Genomic DNA, 13984 nt, shown 5'->3' on the forward strand with positions numbered 1-13984 from the left:
TAATTCCTGGCTATACGGTATCCAAAACTAAGAATCCTTTTTTTTTTTAAGGCCAGTATATCAAAGTCATTACCCTTTCCATGCATTTGTGATTAGACCCTGGATATCACTGCAACACAGAAAAGGAGAAGAAATTGGTTGGTTGTACTTGTATGAAATGAATCTTTTCTGATTTGAGGGAAGCATTCAGAAGACATCAACAAAAAAATAATGATCAGTTAGGTCAGTTAGGTACATCAAGAATCTGTTACTCCAAAGGCATCACCCAAGTTGAAGTTCAAATTGCCTCTCATAGTTCTCCTCCCAATCATTCCATTGCCTTTCCTCATCATTGCAGCAAACTCGCCATAATCTATTTGCCCATCCTGTTTAATTACAAGCCAAATAATGAAAATTAGCTCCAAACAATGGAAGAAAATGCATGAAGGAAAATACGCTGCAAAAGAGAAGAAAATGCATGAAGGAAAATACACTTCCTAGAAGTGCATATGAAACATTAGACATTAAATGTAGGATGAAGAGGGAAGGACTCACATTGTTTTGATCAATTTCTTTGATAATCTCATCCAGGTGAACATCACTCAGACCAAACTCCTTACAAGCTAGCTGGAGCTCATCAATGGTTATAGAACCACTACCATCTTTGTCAAAAAAGGAAAATGCAGAAATCAAATTCTCCTCTCTCTCCAACTTGTTCATGTGCATGGTTGCAGCAAGGAATTCACCATAGTCTATCGTTCCACTGTTGTCAATGTCAGCCTGCCAAACTTCCCCACATAAAGATTTGATCTCGGTAGGCAGTTCATAGTAGAAAGCAACAGACACATATGTTGACTGCATAAGCATTTCAAAGTCCTTGTCCTATATTTTTAATATATACTCAACCACAAAAAAAAAATCATAAAATTCAACCTTTTGTCTTCCTAGAAAGTCAACTTACTGCGTCCATAAGGTCCTTGATCTCAGACTCCATCAGGTTAGAGCCCACTTTTCTTAAACCTTCTTTTAGCTCTTCAAAAGTAATTGTTCCGCTGTTGTCTGCGTCAATCATCTTGAACAGCTCTTTCAGACCCCCAATTTCTTCCTCTGACAGGCTCTCTGCTATAACCTGCAAAAATAGATTATGTCAATGCAAGCAATTGGCAACAGATTCTTGAAAAAGATATATCATACTAGAACAGTTGGAAATGGAAATTTGCTTGATTATATCACACATGATATAATTCTTTTAGTTGGTCACTAGGCTAAGAAGATGGCCAGGATGAAATGGGATCAAAATGTGGACCAAATTAAACAGTTCTTGTGAGGCTGAGAAGCCAAAAAGCTCATTGTCTCATGAGGATTAGATTATTCTATCAACGTTAGGTAGTTTGTCGTTGATTCTTTTCAACCCCAACCTATCATCCTCAATCAATTACTATTGAAACCCTTACCACTTCACAAATCTGTAATAAGTGGATTGATTTCTTGCAAAAGAAACATCATACAAGAACAATAGGATATGCAAATTAATTTGATTTTTCTCAGAGACATGAAATAATTCTATCACTTTGGGATTTAGATGGCCAGGATGAGAAGGCTGCATCTGTGGTGCAAATTAAACAGCTACGAGGATGAGAAGCACAAGAGTCCATTGTTCCATTAGGATAATACTATCATTTTTAAGGTAATCAATTTGTCGTCTTTTTCTTCCATTCTAACCCAGGAATTAGGAAACAAAAAGGTTCCCCTTGAGTACCATGTCTAATAACCCTTAGTTTCAAACCTTCAGTTCCTTTGGAAATGGTGAGATATTTAGTGCAAGACGAAGAGTTTGATCCATATTATCTTGACTTGGTTCTGCTTCTTTATTTTTTAACAATAACATGCCAGGTTTTTTCCCAACCTATCAAATAGAACATGCGGAACAAAATCTTCTTCCTGCTAAATTTAGATCAGGAACATCAAATAAAAACTCCATATTGCTATCACAAGAATCACAAAACATTATGGATAACCAAATATTCTTGCAGAATAAATGGCTGAAGAATTAAAAATACAGTTGTGAAAGGAAGTGTTTAAGGTTATTGCATTAACCACATGATCTGGTGCGATATGAATTTTTTTAAATATAAATTGTGACCAGGAAATAAAGTTCATGACTCTGAGCTTAGTAAAAGCATGCAAAGATTTCACTTTAACCCCTCACTTGAGGGAGGATAAACAACCACTCTATAATGTGACACAAGACCACAAGATCATCAAGAATATCAAGAAAAATGTAAAATAGAAGCAAATGATGAAAGAAATGAATCAGATGTTGACTACTTTTGAGAGGATATTCCTCGTCAACACCTTCAAGGGTGAGTACCTTCTGAGTAATTCTTTATTTTGCTCTTCCAGTAAAGGATCAACAATAAGCATCTATGTAAAAGACTTCAGAGTTCAGACACAGAGATATGCAACACTTGTTAAGGTCAAAGATTCGACTAGAAAGGGAAAAAAAATCTCCAAAAAGCAAAATAAACAGATTCAGTACACTGTACTCTTCTTATGAAGACCTCATCATAGTGTACAAGGCCTCCCAACAGAGCAATACATGAGACCCTCAATAAAATTGTCCGGCAAAAACGAAAATCTTCCAACAGCTAGCTCTTAGATCTGTACTACATAAATCTATTAATTCTTTATAGATACCAGCGCATCTGAGTATCTATTTCCACACATTCAGCACAACTTTGAATCCTCATTTGCTGGTTCAGCATACTCAGCAAAACATCTATTGATCCCTTCCTACAATCCTATAGGTTACTCCAGGAAGAAAAAAACAGGAACACGAAAAAACAACCAAAGCCGTCAACACTTGAGATTAATACTCTGTAATCTCCAGCTGAACAAGAATCACTAGGGGGTGTAAAAGGAGAAAAGAAAATGAAAATAGAAGCAACGAAGCAAGACCCCATGCAGCTGGCCTAGGTAGGTCTAATTAATCGTCCAGAGCTCATAAGAAAAAAGAGCAATAAGGTAGAAGGTGTAGCAATTTTAGGTAATTGGAACGAATGATGCAACTCCTGGAAATTTTTGTGGGCAGCATCAAGTTAGCATTTTCACCATTAATGATCTGACATCTAGGGTGTACTTTTTTCTTTAATGCGTGCTATATGTGCTAAGTGCCGAAGAAGATGCCCCTCATCTGCAGATAAATTGCGCGTCTGTTTATAAAGTTCATCTTGATGTCTTGAGTTCCCTAAGTATGCATGGACAAAGCAAAAAACCTAGAGGATTTGTAATATGGTTCAACTTGTAGGCCTTTTTGAGAGTAAAAAGAATAAGATACTTGGTATCTGAAGCTGCTCTTTGAAGACTTCTTTCTTTTTCTTTTTTCTTTTTTGGATAAATTAATTTTTACTCTTTATAGCATTTTTATCACAAGGAGTGAAAAGTTATAGAAAACTACTTTTTTGCAGATCATAGAATTGCAGAAATGGCGTACCCAGTGCACGAGGCTCCCGCCATTGCAGGGTCTGGGGAGGTTCATAATGTACGCAGCCTTACCCCTGCTTTCACAAAGAGGCTGTTTCCAGGTTGGGAGACTTACTATGCCAATAATGGTGGGGGTTTAGGAGACTGGTAATGTGGATGGCAAGAATTTATCTTTTCTAACCAAGGCGATTTGGAGATTTCCTATGAAGCAGCAACCCTTGGGGCATGAGGTGATATGCTCCATTACAAGCTGTCAAGTAATGGTTCTGTTTCAAGAGAAGTATAGAGAGTGATGCTGAAAGCACCGTGGAGGAGTATTAGGAGAGTGTTTCCTTTGATGAACCGCATGATTAGAAATAACAAGGGTAACGGGGAATTAGGTTTTGTGAAGATAAACCGGTGGGGGATGTCTGATAGAGATTGTTTCCCAGATTGTACTCCATTTAGAATTTTTCTTACAGGGTTCTAAGTGTGCAACAGTGGAGCAGAGAGACTGGAATTTAAGATTTGGGAGGCAATTAAGGGACCAAAATATTTTAGAGGGTTTGCAGGATATATTCAATACATTGCAAACATATACATCCACAGCTTACCTTTGGGAGGGGGGCACTGACAATAAAATTAGAAAAGACAAGAAACAAGAGAGAAGTACATGACAAACAAACTATCCCAAGCCAAAACAGAACTCAAGTACATCAGCCCCAAACACATTTTTTTAAATGCACTCTTAAATATTTTGACTTGTTGGTTTTATTGCATGAACCAACACACCATAAGTGACACCCACTTCACATATTGATCTAATCCTCCTAAATTTCAACACAATATCAGCGTCTTTTAAACCATGGTAAATTTCAAAATCTTTTGATCTGCAAAGAAAGTATCTAGGAGCGAAAAAAAATAGCAATAGTAAAAATGAGCAGAAACACTAGAAGTATAGAACACTACAATTATGTTATTGTTTCGAGGAACACCCATATGTTGTCACAATCACTACAAATGAAAGAAAATTTCTAAATCCTGTCTGCCTGTCCAATTTTTATCAGGATTCAAAGTCAAAATCTTGATTTTCCAGAAAGCATTCAATTGGCTCTCCTAAATATCCTACTATTAGTGGATGCAATTCATTCTTCACATGTATCTTATAATAAAATCATTTAGTAAATTACCCAAGGGATGAAATTAACAACGAAACAAATTGACATATGCTTACACGCAAAGCCATCTTCTTAAGTTTGTTCATCGCAGAAAATTGCTTCAAGCGTGATAGAACTGCAGAATCAAGAGGTTTATCTGGAGCAACTGTGTCATCCACAATCCATGGGTGACCTGGTACAGAATTTAATCTCTGTCATGAAGAATATTCGAGGGGCACAACAATACGAAGACATGCATTCATTCTCTTATAGAATTCTTTCTAACAAACTTTCTATACTGCTGAAATGACTCACAGAGTACTTCATGGGCAGTTATTCTAGTCTTCGGATTGCTGTCAAGCATCTTCTGTATCAGACCCTTGGCACTTTCTGAAATTCCAGGCCATGGTTCAGATACAAAATCCAATTTCCCTCGTAAAATCTCTCTGAAGATCCCTGGTTCATTTTCTGGAAGAAACAATAGAAGCAAATATAAAACTGGTAAAAACATACAGTATAAGTGGGGAAATAACATATTCCTGCACAGAAAACAATGCACATGAACACATCAAGAACACTACCTGCCCAAAAAGGTGGGACGCCACTTAGCAAGATGTACAAAATAACTCCAGCACTCCATACGTCTGCTTCAGGACCATATCGTTTCTTCAATACCTCAGGTGCAACATAATATGGACTTCCAACTACATCAAAAAAGGTATCCCCTGTAGACAGAAAAAGAAACCACCAATTAAGATATGAGATATTGTCAAATAAACCCAAAAAGGAAGAAAAAAAAATTATACTGAAGATTTAATGAGGGAAAGAATGAAAACTGGTTCAACATGGTCACATAGAAAGATTAATAGGATGTATATCTCAATTGGGACCCACTGTGAACTGGTCCTACAGAGGAAGCCCTGTAAGTTGAAAGCAACCAACTCAGAATAGTTGGTAACTGCCCCATCTGCGTCATTAATTTGGAAAGACTGAAAAGTATGGAGAATGGTACGAAAAGATTGCAGGCTAGATGACTCAGACTACAATCATACAATATGGTTTAACGATATTTGTGTAAGAAACAATAGCCAAGAAAACAAATTTATGTAAGAAAAAATAGCTAAGAGAAAAACACACAGGGGCCTGGACTACTAAAAAATAAACTTATTGGAAGAACTTCATGGGAGTAACTGAACAAGTCTGCTGTATGACTCTGGTTCCGTTCTGAAGAAGTGGTTACAGCTTCAGCAGTAGTAATTCATGGTTAGATCAAGCACAGATGTGAGCAGACATGAGGTAAAATTTATTATATCAAAAGTGGTTAATTATTCTTTCCCAAGAATCCTTTGAAATCTCAGGCCCTTAAGAAAGAAAGTTCATAAAGTATTCAACAATAAAGCAGGTTAATTATGCCAGGCCGCCATCTTACAAGTACAACTCTGCTCCTGGAAAATTTCTTCAGGTCGGATAGTCCAAACACTTCATTACACGTAAGAGATGTAAATTCCCAAATGTAACATGACAGATTGAGATCCGAAAGAGGAAAAAAGTAGGTGATTTATGTATTTCAGCTGTACGAACCAAATCCAAATTCATGTTGACTCCACAACCCACAGAGATATGACAGAAAATGGGATTATAGGTGTATCCTGCAAACTGGTAATACATCAAAAAGCTGCTCATATGAACTTATCACTATTCACTACTGACATCAACCACACATTGAAAATGTTCTTCATAACTTTCTGATGGAAACATGAAAGCCAAAAGTAGAGAATCAAAAAGCCGAGGCATCTGGTCGATAAGTCCTTTCTAGTTTTGCAATTAACATCATTATTGAGGTAACATAGCCACATAGGAGGCAGTTGACTGAAACCATGGGTCTTGTCACTAGTGCATATATTCAAAACCTTCTTAAGGAGTGATCATAGGGAAGCTTCAGTAATTATGATTTTTTTTTTCAGCAACATGAAAATGTGGTTGGGTGGTCTTGTAGTCATTTACTTTATGGGACTTGATGATCAACTTTTGTCTTTTCAAATCAATAACCATAATTTACAAAAGCAAAGGAAGGAAGAAACTACAACAACATAAATTTTCTTTATTCACCTTTCTTTTCTTTTTCCGGCTAAATGGTTTTGAAGGATCCACCTTGCTAAGCTGGTAGAGTCTAGGGAGGTTAGTATCCTAGACTTGGCTTGAAACCCATCTCCATCTACAAATCACTAACCGTTGACTCACCCCACCCCACACCCACCCCCCCCCCCCCCCCCAAAACAAAAAAAAACACCAAACACCAACAACAAGAACTCAATGAACCCATCTCGTCATGTGGTAGAACTTGAAATCAGGATAACTAGCAAAGAGACATTATCAAACTAATGGAAATGCCTTACTGTCATCACATCATAAAGTGTGATCTCAGAAATTCAGAATGAGTGATCCATCAGAAGGGAAGTAAAGGATACAGGAGTCTAATGCTCAGTCAGATACACAGGGATCCATCCCCGACTCCCTGCCTCTTTAAACTTACAATCCATGTTCCCTCAATAGCAGAAGACTGAGCCATAGTTTTCATTGCTTACATTGCAACCATCAATATGCCGATGCCTATTAAAATAGCTAATAGTACGATTTCCCCAATAAACCATGTCAGATTGGTGGACTTTCATTTCTTTTACATGTTACCTATCTAATTTCTGCAGTAATGATGAAAGACTTGTGCGATTCCAGTATTCCACTCACACTTCTGGGTCTAGACTCTTATTTCCCATAACAAGGAAATAGAAAACACAATCCATCTATAAACAATCCTCCAAGCAGAAGGCAACCCCTTCTTTCTCCTCAAATAGAAAGCAATTCGCAAGTTTACCGACTAGCTTTTCCCATCATAAACAATTTCCTCCATTCACAACTAAATATAAGGAAACCCAGAATACAGATAACACAAATCAACAAGCCAAACAGTCTTAAATTCTGTCTACACGCAAAATAAAAATAAAAATAAAATTCAAGAAAGTGGAAAGAACCCATCAATGAACCTGGCTTGTAGAACACGGACAACCCAAAATCGATGGCTTTCATTGGAGCATCCTCATCAGTATTAGCGAACAAGAAGTTCTCAGGCTTGAGGTCCCTATGCATGACTCCAAGAGAGTGACAGGCTTCCACAACCCCAACAATAGTCTTGATCAACTGTGCAGCCTGCCTCTCACTATAATGCCCCCTCTGAATAATCCGATCAAAGAGCTCCCCGCCGGCACATAGCTCCATGACCAAATGAACAAACAAAGAATCCTCATAAGCCCCTTTAATCCTCACCACGTTTGCGTGCTCAGACAAATGGTGCATTATCTGAATCTCTCTATATACATCCTCATAATCCTCCCTGCAAATAAGCTTTCTTTTGGGTATAGATTTGCAGGCATATTGGATGGATGTAGACTTCTCTGTACAAAGATACGTAGTACCAAACTGGCCTTGCCCTAGCCTCTGACCGATCTGGTAAAGGTCTCTGAGGTTCTGGGTCTTATAAGGAAGAACAGAAGTGGGTTTTGAAGTTGAGGTGGAAGTCGAAGTCGAAGTTGATGCAGGTTTCTTCATGGGTGAAACCGTGATGGTGGTCCTCTGAATCAAAAGATTTTGTTGATTAGATCTCTTTGCTCTCCTTCTTTTCCAACTGGGTATCTTGAAATCTTTCCTCTTATATTCAAATTATTTTCTTGCTCTTCTTTGAATTCAACTTTGATGTGCATAGAACAGAGTCAGCAGTCAGTATTGTGGGTTTCCGTCTGTTGGGTAGAAATATGTCTGAACAGTGGGCTGGGCCTTGGAATCAGGTAGGTGTTGTCTACTTGGCGGATCCAGATCCTCTGCGGCGCGCTGCCTGTAGCGGCCTATGCTGTGAAGACTGAGGTGCACACATAAAGACCGTCTTACCCCTGCCCAAACACCTTGCCCAAACGGGGTAAGACGGTCATTGCGCATGTGACCCAGTCTGCACCGCACAGACCGTTACGGGCAGCTGCACCGTAGACGATCTGAATTGCTACTTGGCTGGGTTTTCTCTCTCTCTCTCTCATATTATTGGTTGGAATGATACAAAAGAGAACCGCACTGGTTGAATATGAAATTTTCTTTTTCAATCTAATTGGATAAAGGTTTCATAAATGATACGTGATGTGTATGAACTATAAACATAGCCAGCATTTCTATTTTCGTGTATAAGAATTAGTCCCTTAGACCTTTCTACCAAAAATAAATAAATGAAAGAATTAGTCCCAAGAGTTTTATTCCATCTAAATAGTTTTCTAAATTATATGGATAAAGGTTAGGCAAGCTAGCATTGTGCTGGCATTGTGTATGCGTCTCTCTTCCCCTTCAATTGGTTGAGTTGTTACTTCTAGGAAAGCTAGCGGTGTGCCCAACCTCCACTCATATTAAAAATAAGGGAAAAAGAACCTTGAAAGGCATTGTGACCCTTGTGCTCAAATATAGAGGGGCATGAAATGCCTGCTCTGTCCCCATGAAAGGTGAAAATCTCATCCCTATCGATGCATGTCGGCATGCTCCCATTGACTTTGTGTTGGTATAAGAGCCACGTTACCTTTCAGAGAATCCTCTCCTTTATTTTTATTTTTCATCAAAAAAATAGTTGAAACTTTTATTTTAAAAATTTTTATTTTCATTCAATTTTATGTAAAACCAAAAGTAAATTTTAAGAGAGATCCCCACAAATACAACCCAACTATTGTTTTCATGGATAGTAATGATTTGGAATTGTAAATATTAAGAATAAGGTTGTTTACCAAAAAAAAATTAAGAATAAAGAATATCTTATATACATTTATGGAAAAGGTATTTATATGCTAGCAGTGTGTAATGGAAGTTTGCACGTCGGCATCTTATTGACTATTGGATGGGATGGATGACATTTCATCCATTTGACCCACCACTAATGCATCAAATGTGATACACAGCCGCTCGTCCTACATCCCCTCTCCCTCTGCCTCCACCACCACTGCTACTTCATCTCCCCCTTCCCTTTCTACATCTAATCTTTCTCCCTCGTTGTCCCCCACATTGCAAGTTTGATTCACCCATGTTCTCTCTCTCTCTCTCTCCTCCCTTGTGAAATGACATCTCTGCCCTAGAAAAGAGACAAACACAGGGTTGCTTGCATAGGCCACACTTCTAGATAGAAAACATCATCCCATAAAATAAATACTCCAATCTATCCAAATCACAAACTAAAGCAAAAGGAATTTTTATGCAAAAAAAGAAGCAATTGGAGAGAGAGAGACTATGAGACACTGGATTAGGCCATGCTTCCGGATAGAAAATATTTTCCCTTATTATATATATAATAAATTAATTAAATGTAAAAACATTGGATACGAATAGTTTGTGTTATTCTAAGACAAGTGCTAATTATATGAATACTAAATTGAACAAAGAAAATGTATTTTTCTTTCCATTAGTTTGTTGGTGAAAGCAATACATCTTTGTTTGCTTGGCAAAGCATGACTCTTAAGTGATAAAATAAGGAGTGCATTAAACAAAGCATGATTCCGGAGAAATAAATTATAGGTTAAAAACAATTGTGACCATTGTCTATGAGCCCAGTCAATATCATCCATGTGCTATGTCTCTTTACTCTTTCATGTAAAGGATTTCTTTTTTTTGTTTTTTTGATTTTTTAGTCAAAAATTATTTATTTAGATATGCGTACATTATGACCCTCCCCAGACTCCTTAGTGGTGGGAGCCTCGTGCACTAGGTACGTCTTTTTTTTATGTTATTTTAAAGAATTCAATAAAAAATAGCATTCTATTTGATTGACTTGAAATACAAATTGTGATAAATAAAGGAACTTGTGAGACTAAACCATTAAACTTTAAGGAAATCAACAAATTCATATCTTATCAAATACAAAATCAATAAATCCATTGCGAAGTCTGAAAGTGTAATGCTTACGACATTAATTAAAAAGGACGAGAGAAAATTTCAATTGTAGTCTTCAAAACAACCTCTTCCGCGCGTCTTGATTCATTTTCTTCTCATTGTTTTCCAAATCAGTTTTTTAAGGTAAAATTTTTTTGTTAGAAACAGAAATCAAAACCAACCCAAGTACCCAACCACTAGGAATATATTTAGTAATCAAATTGGTGAAATGAGAAATTGTAATCTTCTTTTAATTATCTCTTGTCTTATTTTCAAAAGTTATTTAATGTAGGAGTAAAAAAGGATTTCAAAATAATTTGAAAATAATTTCTTTTTTTGGTAAACATAATTTGAAAGTATCATTATTACACATTTTTTGAGTAGACATGTAAAATGATAGAATTTGCCTTCATTGAAAAAAAATGTGGTACACAAAAAGAGCAAAAAATTGGGTTCGGCATGCTACTTGGAGCTAGCAGTTGTACCCAATGGAGACGGTGGGATGGAGAGGGTAGGGGATCATTTCCATGGGGGTGGGAGTGAGACAAATTCAGTGATTGTGTTTTTTTTAAGAGTTTTGTTCATAATATTAGAATTTTCCCTTTGTATTATATAATTTCTGAGAGAAGGATAGGCACAATGCCCGTGTATGGTAAACAAATAAACAGCACCAATAGGGGGGTGGGATGGGACATCATACAGGAGGGAAAGAGAGGTCATTTCTAAAGGAGAAAAGACAGATAGAAATAACAAGCACTAGCTTACCACTAGTGGTGTGTCGAGCCTTTTCCCATAATTTCCCATATAAGTTTTAATTAAACTTTACTTTGAAATCTCTTATTGGAAGAATTCATAAGACAAAAAAAAAAAAAAAAACTCTCATTGAAATTAGGCCTTGCCATCTGGGGTCCACTTTTTGCATTTGTTCTTTTAAGATTTGTCTCTTTTCTTCAAAAAGCCTACAATTTGCCTCTTTCCATGTAGACCTTGTAAGAGCAAATGGAACCATCTTTTTCTCATAAAATAACAAAAGGGAAGAAGTTGGGCAGCTGCTGGGGTGCCCAGCCTGTGTTACTTTTTCTCCCTCTCCTTTGGAAATGATCCCATGCACCTGCCCTCCTATTGGTGCACGCTGCAAGCTTGCAACAAGTGGACAGCATGGCCATCCCTCTCCCAAAAAACCTAAAAAAATCGAACCACCTTAGCTGCTCATCTAACCTTAAAAGGCTACACTACCCAACCTCAAAATGCACTCTATTCTTCGTTTTCTATTTCAAGCACTGCAAAATTTACTCTAATGGTCCAAGGGGCCCAGGGATATAAAAGAAACCAACATGCATTGATAACAAATTTATATGTAGCTGGGAAGAAATGACCAAGTTTTTCTTAAGCCACAGTGAATGAAGAGTCATAATCACCTTGATGTCTTGTATTTTGTTGTTTAGTTTACCGGCTATCTTCGAAGGGCTGCTAAAAGCTCGTAGGGCTTGAGACCCAGAGGAGTCAATCCACCCTGCTATTTATCTCTTTGTTTCTTGGGTCACGTAGAGCGAAGGGCTCATGCGGAGGTTTGGGAGCTGCAGCCTTTAGGAAAATTTTTAGGTTTATACGAGGATAATTCGTAAAATTGTATTTCTTTGTTTTACCTATAATTTGGTAGCATGGAAGTTATTTAGGGATACAAGAAATTCTTTGTAAACATAGAGAGGCATGAGGAAGAGAGTTTGTAATCTTTTTTTTTTATCTGTTGCTAATGAAGATTCCTCTCATCGATCTCACCGCAGATGTAGACAACTTACTGAACCACCACGTATAGCCTTACATCATGGTTATGTAAATTTTTCTTTTTTTTTCTGTTTCGTTGTGTATTCTAGCATAGGGACTCGGCTCCTGTCCAACACCCTGCCCGGGCTACATGTGCAGTGCCGGACACAGTGAGACGTGAAAAGACCGCCTCACTCCTGCTCGGACAATGCTCGTAAGGCATTTCGAATCTATTTTAGAATGTTGGATGAACCCTTCTCTTATCCCCATTATAAAAAAAGACCAAAGATGTTGATGGCAAAGGCATAACTCTCATTAAGAATTCAAGACTGGAGGCTTCCTACTTGCGTTTTAGACCACCCTTCAAGGGAAAAAATTTTGGTTATTGTGGTGCCCACAATATAGTTCTTATCCAAAAAAAAAAAACCACTATTATTGCTCCCCCAAAGGAAGTTCATGAACATTGACATCTCAAGAGAAGGAAAATAAAGTAAAACAAATATCTCATTTGACTAGTGTCATTGTCTATGCCTTTAAATTAATCTCTTAAACAACTTTATAACTGAAATAAATGAGACATGGAAGCAACCAAATCATACACGTAACCTAACAAGATTACCTAGGTCGACCAAAGTCCTTAATCTTATTATATCGTACTATTCATTGTTAATACTTTGGTTTTAGAATATCTCTGTGTATGGATAGATATACACATATATCCCCATAATCTAAGTTTTGTTGAGCCTGAAAAATAAAGGATGGTGCATTCCCACTAAAAAATGGCATACCTAATGCACGAGATTCCCATTACTAATGTATCCAGCCTTACCTCTGCTTTCACAGAGAAACTGTTTCCATACTTGAACCCGCTATCATTGGGTCACAGTGGAACAATTTTAACATGCATCCCTATGAGAAGTATTAACTTGCTAAAAACCAAATCAATTGGCACCCTTGTAGTTGTACTAACATCTCTCATTATTCATGAGTATATTTCAAATCAAGAGGATTATATCACATGACATAATCATGGACTCTCTCTTCAACAACCTCCAATTCTTTGGTGTGATAATATTAGTGTCACGTATTTCTTTGTCAATCTCATCTTCTATAGACTGTTGGTACAAAGCACGTAGAAATTGAGTTTCTCTTCCTAGAAGACAAGATTGCTAAATGGGAATTATCAGTTTAGTTCATCTCTACAACAGACCAAATGGTAAATATCCTGACCAAGACTCTTACCAACCAAACGGATTCAGTTCATGTGAGACAAGTTAAAGATCCGATGCTTCAGTCCTTTGACTTGAAGGGGTGATCGACAACTATTCAAGCTATGTTTTACATGGACACTTATAATGGCTAATCGACTGAACATGCAAAAGAAAAATATTCCATACATCGTGGACCATATGATTAAAATGGTTTTAACATGTGGATAGTTAAAGTGTTGGCCACCACAATTTTTCATATGGCCAACTTAGTGTTAAGGTATATAATCTTTTGCATTTTTAACTTTTCCCATATTTGATATATTTCTCTCTCCATTTCAGATGATCATCTTCCGCTTTTTTTTTCCATGAAATTCTACTCAAATTAGTAGGAATCATGATTTCAGGAATCAGAATCAAAGCGAGACCGATCCGATTCATACACCCTACTTTGGAATGGCCCATGATTCA

At 37.2% G+C, this 13984-nt stretch overlaps 1 protein-coding gene across 1 annotated transcript; it reads right to left on the minus strand.

Annotated features, from left to right (window-relative positions):
- Nucleotides 1-212: 212 nt before the first annotated feature.
- On the minus strand, nucleotides 213-8361 carry LOC122662244 (calcium-dependent protein kinase SK5-like). Its single transcript, XM_043857828.1, has 7 exons — nucleotides 7640-8361; nucleotides 5180-5323; nucleotides 4914-5066; nucleotides 4676-4791; nucleotides 941-1108; nucleotides 535-759; nucleotides 213-365 (listed from the first exon to the last, which is right to left on the minus strand). Exons 1-7 carry the CDS (start codon nucleotides 8199-8201, stop codon nucleotides 237-239), a joined length of 1497 nt encoding a protein of 498 aa, XP_043713763.1. The 5' UTR covers nucleotides 8202-8361; the 3' UTR covers nucleotides 213-236.
- Nucleotides 8362-13984: the final 5623 nt, after the last annotated feature.

This window comes from Telopea speciosissima, chromosome 5, assembly GCF_018873765.1.
Source record: "Telopea speciosissima isolate NSW1024214 ecotype Mountain lineage chromosome 5, Tspe_v1, whole genome shotgun sequence".
NCBI lineage: Eukaryota > Viridiplantae > Streptophyta > Magnoliopsida > Proteales > Proteaceae > Telopea > Telopea speciosissima.